General features: G+C 35.5%; 1 protein-coding gene across 4 annotated transcripts in view; it reads left to right on the top strand.

Moving 5' to 3' along the window:
• The window catches only part of USP34 (ubiquitin specific peptidase 34), a 246,821-nt gene that overhangs the window by 39,974 nt on the left and 189,358 nt on the right, over nt 1-17,489 (top strand). For all 4 annotated transcript variants that reach the window (XR_005987998.1, XM_041756567.1, XM_041756568.1 and 1 more), the window contains exons 3-4: nt 11,352-11,772; nt 17,409-17,459. Coding sequence is in view for 3 of the 4 variants with exons in the window: in XM_041756567.1 (XP_041612501.1) it covers nt 11,352-11,772; nt 17,409-17,459 (472 nt within the window). In the remaining variant the exon portion in view is untranslated. The remainder of the gene's footprint in view (nt 1-11,351; nt 11,773-17,408; nt 17,460-17,489) is intronic.

Below are 17,489 nucleotides of genomic sequence, written 5' to 3'. Positions count from 1 at the left end.
CTACAGTAATATCCCTTTTTTCTTATGATTTTTCCTTCTTTGTCAATAAAGTTTTTGCACATATTCTACAAAAGATTGTAGCTTTTTTACATGCGTCATTATTGGCATCTCTTTTCTGAGTCTTGAGCAACTGAATTATTTATAGCTAAGTTTAGGAATGGTTGCTGTTCCTCTCGTTATGGGTAGACGATTGGATATTCCATAATACTAATGTTAATGATTTAAAGTTAGCATCAGTAGTCCAAAGGATTTGCTGAGAAATGTTGCATTTCAGTCATAACTTTGTATTTATGTACTGTAACTCCAACTGGGTAGCAGCATGTTATGCCACTAAATAAAATGAAATCCAGAGAAGTGATAGAATTTTTTTAGCGTTTCACCCCTCGTTAGGTGGAAGTTATGTTTTCCCACTCTTAGTTGATTTTTATCATTGATAAATACTTTTAACTCTTGTATCAGGAATTTATAACCTGGAGTGTGTGGATGGGAATTAAATTACAAAGGAAATATTGATATGTACAATTTTAGGCATAATTTGTAGGTTTCATCAGAATGTTTGCCCCCAAACTACAGACATCCTCTTACTTTTATCTCCTATTGCACTCGAGTATAGTGGTTACGAGTGTGGCTGTGGCGCCAGATTGATGTGGCTTCAAGTCCTGCTTCATCACTTGTGTATTAGATGATTATGACAAATTAGTTGGCTTGTCAGTTTCTTACTTCATTTGTGAAATCAGAATAATGATGTCACTACTTAGATTGTGAAGAGACCAAGTGCTTAGTACAGTACCTGACTGACAAAAGTAATAAATACCTATCTTAATTAAAATTGTTAAAATTTATTTTAGAAAATGGTATACATGTTGAAGGTTATGTAAGCTAAAGTGTGAAAAGCTGAACTAAAAACATTGTAACCTTTATCATTTTATTCACATGTTAATAAATAGTAGTATTAGGTGGTAGTAAAAAAGTATCCAAGAGTGGAATGTTACACTTTTCTTTTTTTTTAAAGATTTTATTTATTTATTCATGAGAGACACACACAGAGAAAGAGAGGCAGAGACACAGGCAGAGGGAGAAGCAGGCTCCATGCAGAGAGCCCGATGTGGGACTTGATTCCGGGTCTCCAGGATCAGGCCCTGGACTGAAGGCAGGCGCTAAACCGCTGAGCCACCCAGGGATCCCCGAATGTTAGACTTTTCATTGTTCATGCTGAAGAAGAGATAACTGATAATAAAATATTCAGGTGGATCCCAGTGTTCAGTGATAAAAAATTTTTTGGCTACTCTCCCCTCCCCCTCCTCTCTACTACCTCCCTCTGTTTCTTTCTTGGGCATTGGAAAATACTGTTGCCTAGATTAACATGGTGGTTCTTGTAGGTGATAAACAGCAACTAATAAGTTAATCTTCAAAGGCAATTATTAATTTAGGGGCCCATGACCATGGAGGTCCGTAAATGTACCATAACACACTAATGAACCAATGACATTTCATACAAAATGTTCCTGATAGGTTTTCTAGGAGAAAAGTGTTAATAGTTTTCATTAGATTATCAGTGGTTAAGAATCATTATTCAAATGTATTGACTAGAATAATGATTAGATAGAAGGAGCGTGTTCACTTAAAAAATAGTATATTGGTAAGAATTTAATATTGATAAGCATTACAACTTATTAATATTTTAGATTATTTTCTTACTATTTAACTATGTACTCATTGTAAAAGTCTTTGAGAAAATAGAGAATCAAACTGTGTTTAAAAAAACAACAACAACAAAAAACAACAAAAAAAAACATGCCACTACCCAGAGTAACAACTGGTAATTTTTTCTTGTATACCCTTGGCTTAAGCTTGTGAATCATACAGTTTAAAATTTTACAAAAATGTGATTTTACTACATGCCTGTTTTATAAAATTGGACTTTTCATACATACTCAACGTTCAACCTAATCTCTCCATGTCATCATATACCGTTTTTAATTGCTATATAGCAGTTGTATAGCTGCCATTCCTTATTTTATTTGTAAGATAAGTTACATATGTTTGTTTAAAAGGTTATCATTTTATTAATAGTGCAATTGGAATGGGAAGAAAACTAATTCAAAATGGAGAGAGAAGATTAAGAGAATAAAAGAATACAAGTTAATAAAAGCATATAAAGGTGTGAAAGTAATAGGGATGATAAAGCATTGAATTATGTTGCCCTTTTTTGGACTTGTTTAAAACATCACAAAATAGGCTTAGGTTTCTGTCTTGTAAATTCCAAATTCCTTAGCAGACATTTAAAAGGTTCTTCGTTGTCTTCTTCCAATCTACTTTTTATTTCATGATTTATCTTCTAAAATAATTCTAGGTGCCAGCAAGGGTGAGGTTCTGTCAGCTTTTTGTAATTTCAGTTTTAAAAATTGTATATTTCATACCTGTCATTCATGGATCTTAAATGTCTGAGGCTTTTGCTTTTTTTTTGGTCATTGTTTTAATAAACTTTAAAATTTTTAAGTAAACTCTACATCCAGCACGGGGCTTGAACACCTGATCCTGAGATCAAAAGACTAGTATACGGTATTGACTAAAGCCAGGTGTCTCAGTAAACTTTATTTTTATGAACAGTTTTAGAAGCTGTTGCTTTCAAATATATTATGTTCTACACTCTCTAAGGCTCTGCCTTTTATTTTGGCATTAAGAAATTTGGGAATATTGATAAATTCAGTGAGATATTGATGTTGACCACTATTTAAAGCAGTGCTTTTCACAAATTAGTTCATAAATAAAACAACTTTTGCTAAGGTTGGATACTGTGGATTACCAGTCCTTTCATGTGTAACACAGTAACAGGCCAGAGACAGATCCATTGGAATATTGGATGTTGTTAGATGGAATTATAGAATCCAAGTTAAAAAACAGTTTAGTTTTGACATGTAGATTTCTCATGAAAATTGGATTAAAATTTGTTAATTGGAACTATGTATTTTATGCTAGGCATTAGGAAATTTTATCGTATTATGTTCTTTTTAAAATTGTTTTCAATTTTTATTCCAGTATGGTTAATATACAGTGTTAAATTAGTTTTAGGTGTACAATATAGTGATCCAACATTTCTGTATGTTACTTTGGTGCTCATCAAGATGAGGATGCTCTTAATCCCCTTCACCTATTTCACCCATCTCTCCAGCCACATCCCCTATGGTAACCATCAGTTAGTTTTTTATAGTTAAGAATCTGTGTTATGGTTTCCTTTTTATTCCTTTGTTTTTTAAATTCCACATATGAGTGAGATCATATGGTATTAGTCTTTTCTTGATGACTGACTTCGCTTAGCATTATCTCTCTGGATCTATCCGTGTCATCGCAAATGGCAAGATTTCATTTGTTTTCATTCTTAAATTGAATTTAGTTAATATATATTGTTTTATTACTTACCAGGGTGGAATTTAGTGATTCATTGGTTGCATATAACACCTAGTGCTCATTATATTAAGTGTTGTCTTTGATTCCCATCACCGAGTTACCCTTTCCTTCACCTTTCCTCCTCTTCAGCAATCCTCAGAGCTCAACATCTCTTATAGTTTTCCTCCATTTTCTTCTTGTTTTATTTTTCCTTCCCTTCCCTTATGTTCATCTGTTTTGCTTCTCAAATTCCACATGTGAGTGAAATCATATGGGTAATTGTCTTTCTCTGACATACTTTCATTAGCATGGTACCCTCTAGTTCCATGATTTTTTTTTTTTTTAAAGGATTTTATTTATTCATTAGAGAGGTGGAGACACAGGGAGGAGAAGCAGGCTTCTCATAGGGAGTCTGATATGGGGCTCCATCCCAGGATCCTGGGATCACGCCCTGAGCCAAAGGTAGACGCTCAACCGCTGAACCACCCAGGCGTCCCTCTTTTTTTTCTTTTTTAAATATGAGTAATGTTCTGCTGTGTGTATATCCATGGTACATCCTCTTTATCCATTCATCTATCAGTGGACACTTGGGCTTCTTTCATAGCTTGGCTGTTGTAAATAATTCTGCAATCAATATGGAGGGTGCATATATCCTTTCAAGTTAGTGTTTTTTATTTTCAGGGTAAATACCCAGTAATATGATGATTAATATATTAGGGGGTAGTTCTATTTATAATTGTTCAAGAACCTCTGAACTGTTTTCCACAGTGGCTGTACCAATTTCTATTCCCACCAACAGTGCAAGAGAGTCTTTTTCTCCACATCCTTGCCAACAATTCCTGTTTCTTGTGTTTTTGATTTTGGCCATTCTGACAGGTATGAAGTGATATCTCATTGTGGTTTTGATTTGCATTTCCCTGATGATGAGTATCTTTTCATGTGTCTGTTGGCCATCTGTATGTTTTCTTTGGAGAAATAAATGTTCATATTTTCTGCCCTTTTTTAAAAAAAATTATTCATGAGAGACACACAGAGAGAGGCAGAGACACAGGCAGAGGAAGAAGCAGGCACCATGCAGGGAGCCCGATGTGGGACTTGATCCTTGGTCCCCAGAATCACACCCCAAGCCAAAGGTGGCGCTAAACCACTGAGCTACCCAGGCTGCCCTTCTGCCCATTTTTAATTAGATTATTTTGTGTGTGTATGTGTGTTGAATTGTGTAAGTTCTTTATATATTTTGGATACTAACCCTTTATCAGATACATCATTTGCAAGCATCTTCTCCCATTTGGTAGTTTGCCTTTTTTAGTTTTGTTGGTTGTTTGCTGTGCAGAGAGTTTGTAGTTTGTTGTAGTTCCAATAGTTTATTTTTGCTTTGGTTTCCTTTGCCTTGGGAGATGTATCTGGAGAAACCTTGCTATGGCTCATGTCAGAGAAATTATTGCCTGTGCTCTCTTCTAGGATTTTTATGGTTTCAGGTCTCAACATTTAGGTCCTTATTAATACTTTGAGTTTATATTTTATGTATGGTGTAAGAAAGTGGTCCAGTTTCATTCTTTTTGCATGGAGCTGTCCAGTTTTCCCAACACCATTTGTCGAAGATGCTTTTTCCCATTGTATCTCCATTTCTTCTCTGTGGAAGATTAATTGACCATATAATTGTGGGTTTATTATTGGGCTTTCTATTCTGTTCCATTGATTTATGTGATTTATGTTTTTGTGCTAGTACTTTACTGTTTTGATTACTAACTACTGCTTTGTAATACAACTTGAAGTCTAGAATTGTGATACCTCCAGATAGGTTGTTTTTTAGATTTTTCTTTTTTGAGTTCTTCTGGGGTTCCATACAAATTTTAGGATTGTTTATTCTAATTCTGTGAAAAATGCTGTTGGTATTTGGATAGGGGTTGCATTAAATCTGTAGATTGCTTTGGGTAGTATGGACATTTTAACATTTGTTCTTTGAACCCATAAGCATGGAATGTCTTTACATTTCTTTGTGTTATCTTGAATTTCATAAGTGTTCTGTAGTTCTCAGAGTACAGGTCTTTTACTTCCTTGATCAAGTGTATTCCTGTGTATTATATTTTTGGTGCCATTATAAATGGAGTGGTTTTTCTGCTCTTCATTATTAATGTATAGAAGTACAGTGGATTTCTGTACACTGATTTTGTATGTTGGGATTTTCCTGAATTCTTCAGTTCTAGTTTTTTGGTGGAGTCTCTAAGATACTGTATATATAGTATCATGTCATTTGCAAATAGTGAAAATTTTATTTCCTCCTTACCAATTTGGATACTTTTCCCCTCCTTTTTCTGTCTGCTATGGCTAGAAATTCTCATGTTAAATGAAAGTGGTGAGAGTAGATATCCTTATCTTGTTCCTGATCTTGGGGGAAACCTAAGTTTGTCACCATTGATAAGATGTTACTGTGGGTTTTTCATATAAGGCCTTCCATTATGATAAGGTATATTCTCTCTAAGCCTGCTAAGCATGTTCTTTAAATGTAAGCATACTCTGCTCAAGTAGCATATAACTAATTGGGTAAGAAAGTCTTATCATGCTAGTAATAATAGCAGTAGGACTAAGGAGAAAATAGGATAAATTTAGGTAGTGGAGGGGTGTGTCTCAGATTAGTGTATAAATGTGTACATAGTTTATTATGTTTTTAAGGATTCTATTTAAGAGAGCACAAAGTGAGGGGGGAGGGGCAGAGGAAGGAAACAGACTCCCTGCTGAGCAAGGATCCCAAAGTGGGGCCTGATCCCAGGACCCTGAGATTATGACCCCTGTGTGCAGTTTAAAAAGTAAACACAGAAAAAGGCCTGTAATAAAGTTCATTGTACCCTCTCTCCTCCGCTCCCCTTCTGCTTTCAACTCTTTCAGATGTTGGCTTTGGTATTAACCTCTGTATTCTGAAATGGTATTATGATACTGCTGTTCCTTCATCAAGTTTAAGTAAACTCTGTGGACTTTGGTTTCTGATATATAAAGATTACATTCTTTCATCCTTCCCCATTCTCTCAGGATAATTCTAAAAATAACAACTCTGCTCAGTGGTGAGCCAGAAAAGGTTCTTTGGTTCATTATATATTTTACAAGAAATAAATTCTTGTTTATCTTTTGTGTGGGTTTTTCGTTTGTTTGTTTCCTAGAGTCTACTGGCTTGTTTTTTTATAATTTTCTAGTTATGAATCACTAATTCTTTCCAAACTCTTCAATCTTTCTTAGTACTACTTTTAATATTTTTTTTTTATTTTTTTTTAAATTTTCATTTATTTATGATAGTCACAGAGAGAGAGAGAGAGGCAAAGACACAGGCAGAGGGAGAAGCAGGCTCCATGCACCGGGAGCCCGACGTGGGATTCGATCCCGGGTCTCCAGGATCGCGCCCTGGGCCAAAGGCAGGCGCCAAACCGCTGCGCCACCCAGGGATCCCCTACTTTTAATATTTTTATGCAGCATCATATGATCTGTTATTTCCTTCCCTTTCCCCTGTCCTGACTCTCCTTTGGTCTTTATCTTCCTATTCCATGTATTGATATCTTCAGATCATCTTTGAAACTTCTTTTGATTTTCTTTTGTTTTGGATCTCCAGTTTCCTGGGTGCTGTGTTGACATTTTGATTGGTTTTCTTCTTTGTTTTGTCAGAATGGCATCTTTTCTGAGAAGGGGTGCATGGGGAACAAATTATTTTAGACATTTCAGGCCTTAAAGTATCTATTCTACTCTTAATCTTACTGAAGTCTTTTGGATACAGAATTCTAGATGGAAAGTATTTTTCTTTCAGAAATTTAAAAGTACTGCTCCATTGTGTTCTAACTTCTGATAGTGTGTTGAGAGCTTTAAATTTTTATTTATTATTTATTTACTTAAAATTTATTTTTTATTTGAGAGAGAGAGAGTGCGCACGTGAACAGGAATGTCAGAGGGAGAGCGAGAGAGAATCTCAAGCAGTCTGATTACAGAGCTGTTGTGGGGCTCGACCTTAGGACTCTGAAATCATGTCCTGAGCTGAAACCAGGAATTGGATGCTTTATCATTTGTATCACACAGATCCCCCTTTATTTATTTTTTTAAAGTAAGCTCTATGCCCACTTTGGGGCTTGAACTTAGGACCCTGAGATCAGGATTTGCATGCCCTACAGATTGAGTTAGCCAGTCTCTCCCCACACCCCCACTCCCCACCCCCTTGCTTTGGAGAAGTATTAGCTATTTTTGTTCCTGAGCTTTTCCTTGTCACTCTTTCCATTCTCTGTGAAAGCTTTTAAAATGTTTATCTATTACCCCCCCGCCCCGCCCTGCTTCAGTAATTTCATGATAGGTCTTTTGGTGGGCTTTTCAGTTATGAAATTTTTTGTTACTTATTTCCTCACCCTCATATTTTCTACTGTCATCTTGGGGAGTATTATTAGTGAGGTACTATATGTCCTTGATTGATGATGATACCTTTTTTCTCCCCCTTATCTTTTTAAAATTTATTTTCCTAAGAGATTTTTACAATTTTACTTGTGGACCTTCTGTTGAATTCTACAAATTGGTATACTTTAAAAAATATTTTTGAAGTTTTATTTAAGAAATCTCTATACCTCATGTAGGGCCTAAACTCAAGATCCTGAGATCAAGAAGAGTTGTATATTCTTCTATCAAATTGCTATAATTGTAATTGGTTTTTATTTTTATTTTTTTAAATTTTTTTTTAATTATTTATTTATGATAGTCATACAGAGAGAGAGAGAGAGGCAGAGACACAGGCAGAGGGAGAAGCAGGCTCCATGCACCGGGAGCCCGACGTGGGATTCGATCCCGGGTCTCCAGGATCGCACCCCGGGCCAAAGGCAGGCGCCAAACCGCTGCGCCACCCAGGGATCCCGTGTAATTGGTTTTTAATTTGTGACTGACACATATGCAAAAGCTAGGCAGTATATATTTGTACACATTGAAGAGCTCTATTTTGTAGTTTGAATGTATTTTAATGGTATTTTGTTCTTGTTCACAGTGGTCCAGTATCTTTTGTCTCCGAGGATATAAATTAAAACCTTTTTTCTTTTTTTGCTTTTTATCTACTTTCTCTAAATTTTTTTTAATCATTTGTTTTGATCTACCCTTGGTGATACAACTTTCCTTGCAAGTCTCATTGGTTATCCTTTCACGGTTATGAGATGGGCACTGAAAGATGGATTGGAAGTTCTGTGTGGATGGGGGTATCTCAGATGTTGGTCTACATTGTAGGATGGTAAAATGCTGAGCAAGCTTCATTACCAGGGGTAAATGGGCTTTTCTTTTAGATCATTCATATTCTGTAAGAGAAATATCTTTGTCTTGGCCTTAGTCTGGTTGTTAGTCAAGGAAGGTTAGTTGAGGTTCACCAGTTAGTCATAGTTTCGCTTAATTTTCTTGTTTTCTTTTTCTTGTATTATCCGAGTCTTCTTTAGCATCTGGTTTTCCAGGGTTTATCTTGTTCATTTTATGTATGGGAAGATTTTATTGTTTCCACGAATCAAGTAGAAATTGTATCCTGGCTGCCTGTGTTAGGAACCAGCAGGCTTTTTTTTTTTTTTTTTTTTTTTAAAGATTTTATTTATTTATTCATGAGAAACAGAGAGACAGAGACACAGGCAGAGGGAGAAGCAGGCTCCATGCAGGGAGCCCAACATGGGACTCAATCCTGGGTCTCCAGGATCAGGCCCTGGGCTCAGCCACCTGGGCTGCCCTAGGGAACCAGCAGGTTTTAACTTGTCTTTCATTTAGTCCTATTTACTCCCTGTGCTTCACTGGCAAGTTGGTGCTGCTTGATAGTGGGACCAGTGCTCATTTTTTTCTCCTGTGGCCTGCTCCATGGGCTCCTTGACTAACTTACGACATAACTGTCTTCCCTCAGAGTGAGTGATCAGAAGAGAAGAGAGCAAGGCTGAGTGGCAGTGCCTCTTATGACGTAGTTTCTGATGTCACACAGTCATTTCTGCCACATTCCATTGTTTAGACATTAGTCATTAAGTCTGCTCCACATTCGGAGGAAGGAAAATTGGGCTTCACTTTATAAAGGGAAGAATATTAAAGAATTTGTGTCTATACTTCAAATATGCCACACTAGGAGAAATGAAATTATGTCTACATGGTCATATAGGGAGTTGGTGCTCTATTTGGACTACGATATAGATCGTTTGATAAGTACAAATTGTAAGTAATAGTTTATTGTCATCCATCATTGGATTCAGTTATCCTTTTTTCTTTTTCTAAAGATTTCATGCATTTTATTTGAGAGAGTGAGAGTATAGGCAAGGAGGGGCAGAGGGAGAGGCAGACTTCCCACTGAGCAGGGAGCCTGACATGGGACTCAATCCCAGGACCTTGGGATCACAACCCGAGCTGAAGGCAGATTTTTAATTGACTCAGCCACCCAGACACCCTTTTTTTTTTTTTTTTTTAAGATTTATTTATTTGAGAGAGTACAAGCAGGGCGGGGGGTGGGGTGCGGTGCAGAGGGAGAGAATCAGCCTCCCTAGAGTCTGCCAGGGTTGCTTCATCCCAGGACCCCAAGATAATGACTTGAGCTGAAGGTGGGTGCTGAACCGACTGAGCCACCCAGATGTCCCTCTGTGTAGTGATTCTTAGAATCTGGTACTTGAGTATAATTTATTTGATTTACCAGACTCTTTGGTTATCCACAGTATTTCCAGGCATTATGCTAATTGAACATGTCTAAGAACTAGATTTGGGTGTAGGAATTACTGACTCTTCTATATTTATTTATACACACACACACACACACACACGCATATACACACACTGAAGAGTGTTAAATGTATGTGTTATTCTTAAATGCTTTTTTATTTTATTTTATTTTATTTTTTTTTTTTAATTTTTTATTTATTTATGATAGTCACAGAGAGAGAGAGAGGCAGAGACACAGGCGGAGGGAGAAGCAGGCTCCATGCACTGGGAGCCTGATGTGGGATTCGATCCCGGGTCTCCAGGATCGCGCCCTGGGCCAAAGGCAGGCGCCAAACCGCTGCGCCACCCAGGGATCCCTTAAATGCTTTTTTAATCAGCCAAATAGTATAAGATTGCCCTTCCCAAGATAGCCTTCAAGCAAATTATTATTTTAAGATTTATTTACTTACTTTAGAGAAAGAGAGTGAACAAATAGGGAGAAGGGCAGAGGGGGAGAGAGAATCCTGAACAAGACTGCCTGCTGAGAATGGAGCCCAATGTAGGGCTCTATCTCGGGACTCCCAACACCATGACCTGAGCTGAAATCAAGAGGCAGCCCCCCTTCCCTGGAGCAAATTATTAATGTTAAAATACAGCTTTTTATTAGTTGACTATAAATCCCTTTGTGTAAAATAATTAGCTTTACTAATAAGGTTTTTATTTTAGCCTGGTTCCTGATACTTATTAAATATATATTTAGTACTCAGTATTTAGTACTCACTTAGAGAAGCAAAGATATATGCCGTAATTCTTGTTTTTAAATTGTTCTTTGTGTAGAAAGGCGGATAAATACACATAAAACTGAAGACTATAATTGTTAATCTAGTGGTAACCTTGTATTAACCAACGTTCCAGTTTTTGGTGTGATACTAACTTTATAAAATGGTGTTACACTATCAGGAAGGAAGAAGTAAAAACTTAAAAAAAAAAGTACTTTAGTATTTGCTTATATTTGTATCTTTTTTTTTTTGTTTTTTTTTTTTTTTTTGTTTTAAAGATTTTATTTATTTATTCATGATAGTCACACAGAGAGAGAGGCAGAGACACAGGCAGAGGGAGAAGCAGGCTCCATGCACCGGGAGCCCGACGTGGGATTCGATCCCGGGTCTCCAGGATCGCGCCCCGGGCCAAAGGCAGGCGCCAAACCGCAGCGCCACCCAGGGATCCCTATCTTTTGTATTACATACTTGAAATACATAATTGTTATCTCTCTAGAAAGCATTAATTAAAACATTTTCTTTCTCTTATAGGCAATGTCTATGCTGCTTCAAGGAATATAAGCATTTGGAGATTTTTAACCAAGTAGTATGTGCACTTATTAACTTAGTGATTGCCCAAGTTCAAGTACTCCGGGACCAGCTTTGTAAACATTGTGCTACTATTAACATAGATTCCACGTGGCAAGATGAGACTAATCAAGTGGAAGAACCACTGAATATAGAAAGAGAGTGTAATGAAGGAAGTACAGAACGACAAAAATCGATAGAAAAAAAACCAAACTCTACAAGAATTTGTAATCTGACTGAAGAGGAATCTTCAAAGAGTTGTGATCCTTTTAGTTTATGGAGTACAGATGAAAAGGAAAAACTCTTACTATGTGTGGCAAAAATTTTTCAAATCCAGTTTCCTTTATATACTGCTTACAAGCATAATACTCATCCTACTATAGAGGTATGTAAACATAGGTATTGTGAATGTTAAGTAATATCAAGTTATGTTGACAGTTTCTCACTTAAGAATAAATGTGAAGACAGAGGTATTGTTGATGGAAAAATTTATAAAACACTGTGGTTAGGAAAAGTATTCTAGTTTTCTCTAGATCATTTCTGCAGCAACTTGGTTTGACATTTGTTCAGTATAGTCCTATTAAGGAAAGATTTATACATTGAACTCATAAAACTTAAACTGTCAGTGATTTAAACGTTTTGCTGGTATACATCCATGCTCTACTTACTGGACAATTTTCCAAAAAGTAATAATTTAAGAAAAAGAAGCATCTGGAATTTTGAATTTCATTTTCATTAAATATTGGTAACAGAATTAGGGATTCCTTTAATTAAAAAACTTAAACTATTCCTGAACTAATAGTTTTATTTATTATTATTTTTTTTTTTATTTTTAAGATTTTATTTATTTATTCATTAGAGACACAGAGAGAGAGGCAGAGACGTATACAGAGGGAGAAGAGGGAGCTAGATGCGGGACTTGATCCCGGGTTTTCAGGATCATGCCTTGGGCCAAAGGCAGGTGCTAAACCACTGAGCCACCCAGGGATCCCCATGAACTAATAGTTTTAAATGGTAGTACTTTCTTATGGAATAAGTGATATTTTTGCAGCTTTTCCAAGAGTTTAAAAACAAACTTAGGTTTATTTAGTTGATGGCATTGCTTTGTACACATGGTGGCAATTGAGACAGTTATATGGTAACGTATTATGTAAGTAGCCTGCAACAATACAGATTTATTATTTCTCATTATTCTCTGAGTTGGCTAGGTAGTTCCTCTGTTGGTTTTATGTAGCCTCACTTAGGCAATACCTTTGCTTTGAAAGTGGGAAGACTTTGAAGGTCCAACATGATTCTCATATGTCTGACAGTTGGTGCTGGGTGGTGTTTAGGGCTCCTTGGTTTTTCTCCATATGGCCTCACATTCTCCACTAGAATTGATTGGCTGCTTTACATGGTAGTCTTAGCATTGATCGAAGAAGGTGAAAGTGTAAGTTATGAGGCCTCTTACGGTCCAGTCTCTGAAACAATATGGTATAAATTTTCCCACACTCTGTTGGTTGAAACAATTAACAAGGATTCAAAGGGGTATGAAGTAGACTCCCATCTCTGGGTGGTAGGAGGGGGTAACATTTCATTGTGAACTTTAACATTTCTATCACATGCTTTAAGAAACAAATCTGCCTATTTTCTCTGGCTTATCTGTTCTATATCTTTCATAATGACTTAAACTTCTTTCTTCATCTTGAAAAAAAATAATCCTTTACTGAAAATGTTTTCACGTTGAATTGAGACTACTTAAAAACATAGCCCAGGAGGTAGGTATTTCCTCAATTGGAATTCTGCATAAGATTATTTTAAGTCAGATTGTACTCTGCCTTCTAGAATTCCTAGTTTCTTATTTTTTCATACAGAATCTTTTAATGAATCTTAAACGATGTGAGATATTTAGTAAACATCCTTAAAAAATGTCAGCTCAGAATCCTTTTTCAACAAATGGAGTCTGTACAAGCAAGCAAAATTTAATCTGAACACCATGTGAATAGTGTTTTTAAAGCCTTAAATTGATAATTGAAATATACTGAAAATAATTCGATTAGGGACCCAGATATATGAAATTCATGCAGTTTTTTCATAAAATTTTCCAGTTTAAGATTTCTTAACAATAGAATTATGGCAATGCCACGTCTCATCTATTTTCTTCCTGAAATCAATTTGCTCACTAGTTTACCATTTTTAAAAATGATTAGAAAAAAAAATCTCCAAATATAAGCATAGTCACCCTTCTCTACTTTCTGTTTTGAAATAAAGTGCCTCATTAATTACTGTTCTTAAGGGTCATTCCATGTGACTACTTGGTTGAAAGCAATAGTTTCATGATGTCTTTCTGGTAAAATTCTAATAAAAAACAACCTTAGATATAATGTAATATAGTGTTATACTAAAATCTCCTTATACAGAATTTGTGTGCTTCTGTAATACTCTGTTCATAATAGAGCTGTTTCCCAGGTTTTCTAATACATTAGTAATGATCTGTTACAGATACTTGAAGTTTATAGTTTCTATCCTAGTAGCCATGTGGTTTAAATGGTAATAGTCCTCTTTAATTTTGATTTTGACTATTCTAAAGAGGAATAGATCCAAGATGCTTTATAAGATGATTTCAATACTCATGTAACAGTATTTATTTAGATAGCTGTGACTTAAGAAACCTAATTAACCACCTTATTTCATATAAGAGGGAATTAGCCTTTTTTTTTTCTTTTTTTGTTATTTAATATCTACACCCAGCATGGGGCTTGAACTCATGACCCTAAGATCAAGAGTTGCATGCTCCTCTGACTGAGTCAACCAGGAGTCCCAAGAGGAACTGGCTTACACAGGTTAAAACGTTTTGATCACTCTTGCACAGTATATTGTTGAGACAGTTGTAGAATTCAAGTCATTCTGCTACACTGTTTCTCAATCACTTCAAACTAACCTCTGTAGCTGTTGAATCTATTGTCAGTAATAGGATAGGAACTTAGAGCCCCTTCTCTTCCCCCATCCCTTCCTGTCTGTATCCTTTTTTCTTTCCTATCAAAGTTGATAATATTTTAAAAGATGTAATTAGAAATAAGTAATATTTAATTCAGGTTAAACTTTTTTTGTGGGGGCAGGAGCTGTTACATTCTTTTTTAATCCTGAATCATTATATGTAAATCTATGATATATTGCCCCAGTATTTTAAGTTTTTATTCTAAGTGAAATGAGTATAAAAATTATAGAAAGAAGAGAAAGCAGTGTGCTTGTTAAATGTGTGTAGTATGATTAGATAGACTAAATAAGTACATTATGTTCCAAATTTCTGAATCTGTTTTGGTTTTCTCTTGCCACTTGGCACTGACAGATTTTACCCTTTATTAAATTGAAAAAATTCTAGGGACGCCTGGTTGGCTTAGTGGTTGAATGACTGCCTTTGGCCCAGGCCCGATCCCAGGGGTCCTGGGTTTGAGTCCCACACCGGGCTCCCTGCGAGTATCCTGCTTCTCCCTCTGCCTGTGTCTCTGCCTCTCTCTGTGTATCTCTCATGAATGAATGAATAAATAAATAAATAAATAAACCTTTAAAAAAATTCTAAATTCACTCTTACAATGTATATAGTTTAGTAATTTGTAGTATATTCCCACAGTTGGGGAACTGTCACTACTGTCTGATTTCCATGCTAATGACTTCTTCTTAAGCAAAAATTATATTCTTAATCCACTAGCTTTCCTTTTATCAGTTTATCAGGGAGCAACATTTGTTTTTTGTTTGTTTTGTTTTAACATTTGTTTAATTAGATGTAGAATTACTCATTTATTTTATTTTATTCTTTTAAAGATTTATTTATTCATGAGACACAAAGAGAGGCAGAGACATAGGCAGAGGTAGAAACAGGCTCCTTGCCAGGAGCCTGATGCGGGCCTCGATCCCAGGACCCCAGGATCACACCTAGAGCCAAAGGCTGATGCTCAACTGTTGAGCCACCCAGGCGTCCCTATTTTCTTTTAAAGTAATAGGCAGATTCCTTTTTTACTTCTGGAAATAGAATGGCGTTATTTTACTTAGTAAATGTGAGCTTTTGTGAAAGGACAAAAATGTTTTAAACTGATAGGATTTTTAAGGCTTTTTTTTAGGGATCATAAAAAATTAGAACTTTTTAAACAAAAATGATTCAGATTTTAGGTAGGTTTCCTAGTGTTCCTATTGTTACCTATAGATCTATGTTAACTTTTTGTATACTACTTAAAATGAGATTGCATTGATACTTTAGGATAATGGCTTCATGTAGCCAGAGTAGGAACAAGACATGATAAAACAGTTCTTCTGAGTATGTAACCAAGTCCATGAGCAACATTTTACATATCAGATTAGAATTCTGTTAGGATATTTTTTCTTTAAGATTTTATTAAAAATTTTTTAAAATTTATTTGAGAGATACAAAGGTAGCCCCAGAGATAGGGAGAACAGGAGCTTGGAGGAGAGAGAGAAGCAGGCTCCCCATGAAGCAAGGGAACCTGATGCAGGGCTCCATCCCAGGACCCTGAGACCATGGCCTGAGCCAAAGGCAGATGCTTAACCAGCTGAGCCAAGGACAGTTTCTAGCTGTGTCCTTGTTGGGCACTAGAAATCTTGACCCTAGACTAAAAATGTAGCATGGTTCATGTGGCCCGTGAATCTCTGTTTAATACCATAGGTGTTTTTACGTTCTGGACTTGTTGAAGACTAAAGCTTCTGTAAGAATAACTTAAAGCTTTATCTGTGGTTCTACTAGTAGAAGCTCAGGAAAGGATTTAGGTTTAGTACACTTTGACAAATGTTTTGACCTGTCTTAGCACAGTTTTTGATATTTTGAAATGTGAGAATTTTATGTGATGCCCTTGATCATTTGTTCTCAAACTTTATTTCAGCAATGGGACTAAGATAAAGCATGTAACAGCAATGAATAAAGGTTTCTTTGGCAGCTAACTTTTTTCAGGTGAAAGTATCTAGCTTTCTGATTATAAAAGTAACATTTCAGTGTGACTAAAAAATACAGAATATACAACTACAGATTTAAGCCTTGAACCTTTCTTTTTCCATCACAAAAAAGAAAAACCATTGTTAGGAAATTAGTTCAGATTATTTCTGGACATATAAAAAGTAATGAAAATCAGATTGTATTAATCCTGATTTTTAAAAACATTCAGGATAGTATCTTTCTGTGCCTGTACATAGCTTTTTAAAGAAATAATCATAAAAATGAATTGCTTAAAGTATATAACTTTAACCCTTCTAATAAATGTATAGAGTTATATAACCATTACCAAACTCCATTTTTAGAATTGTTCAGTCATCCCAAAAAGAGCCATCATGGTATTCACCTTATTTTTGGAAGCTGCATAAAACACTGGCTGGTTATGCCACAATTGAATTAGCCATCCAATTAATGGGTATTTATTGGTAATTTTGAAATATAAATAATTTCATTGAGCATCATTAAACATTTTCCAGCACTACTTTTATTAGTTGTTAGTGTAAATAACCAGAAGATGTATCGCTGGGTCAAAGGGAATATGCATTTTAAATGTTGATAAATATTGCCAAATTGTCCTCCAACAAGGTCATACCAGTTTATATTTTCACCAGCAGCGGATGAGTATGCTTTAGAGTAGTTTAAATCATATGTATATAAAGCACATTGTGAAACTTGTGAGTATACCTTGGGGAATTCCAGAGCTCAGTTTTAAAGCCACTTAACTAAGTTACTAAATTTTTGTAACAACCCAATTCTTTGTGGAAACATTTTTGTTTAAAGCAAGATAATATATAGTACATAGCATAGAATGATTTCTTTAGAGAAGACTTAAAATACATTTTAGAACTGGCCATATTAGCTTAAGTTAGGAATACTATTATTCATTATGAGAAGCAATTGCAAATCCTGTTTCAGATTTTATAAACTCAAGTCTTTTAGAATATTGTATTTTTTTAATAGACACAGAAAATTGTTTTTTTTTCGGAGATGATTATGTCATAGGATAACCTGATTGTGTTTACTTTTTTTTTTTTTTTAATCAGGATATATCAACCCAAGAAAGCAACATATTAGGGGCATTCTGTGATATGAATGTAAGTGTTTATTTTTCTTATTCTCAGGTT

The sequence above is a fragment of the Vulpes lagopus genome, chromosome 5 (assembly GCF_018345385.1).
Source record: "Vulpes lagopus strain Blue_001 chromosome 5, ASM1834538v1, whole genome shotgun sequence".
NCBI classification, from domain to species: Eukaryota; Metazoa; Chordata; class Mammalia; order Carnivora; family Canidae; genus Vulpes; species Vulpes lagopus.
This window is presented reverse-complemented; position numbering and strand designations above follow the sequence as displayed.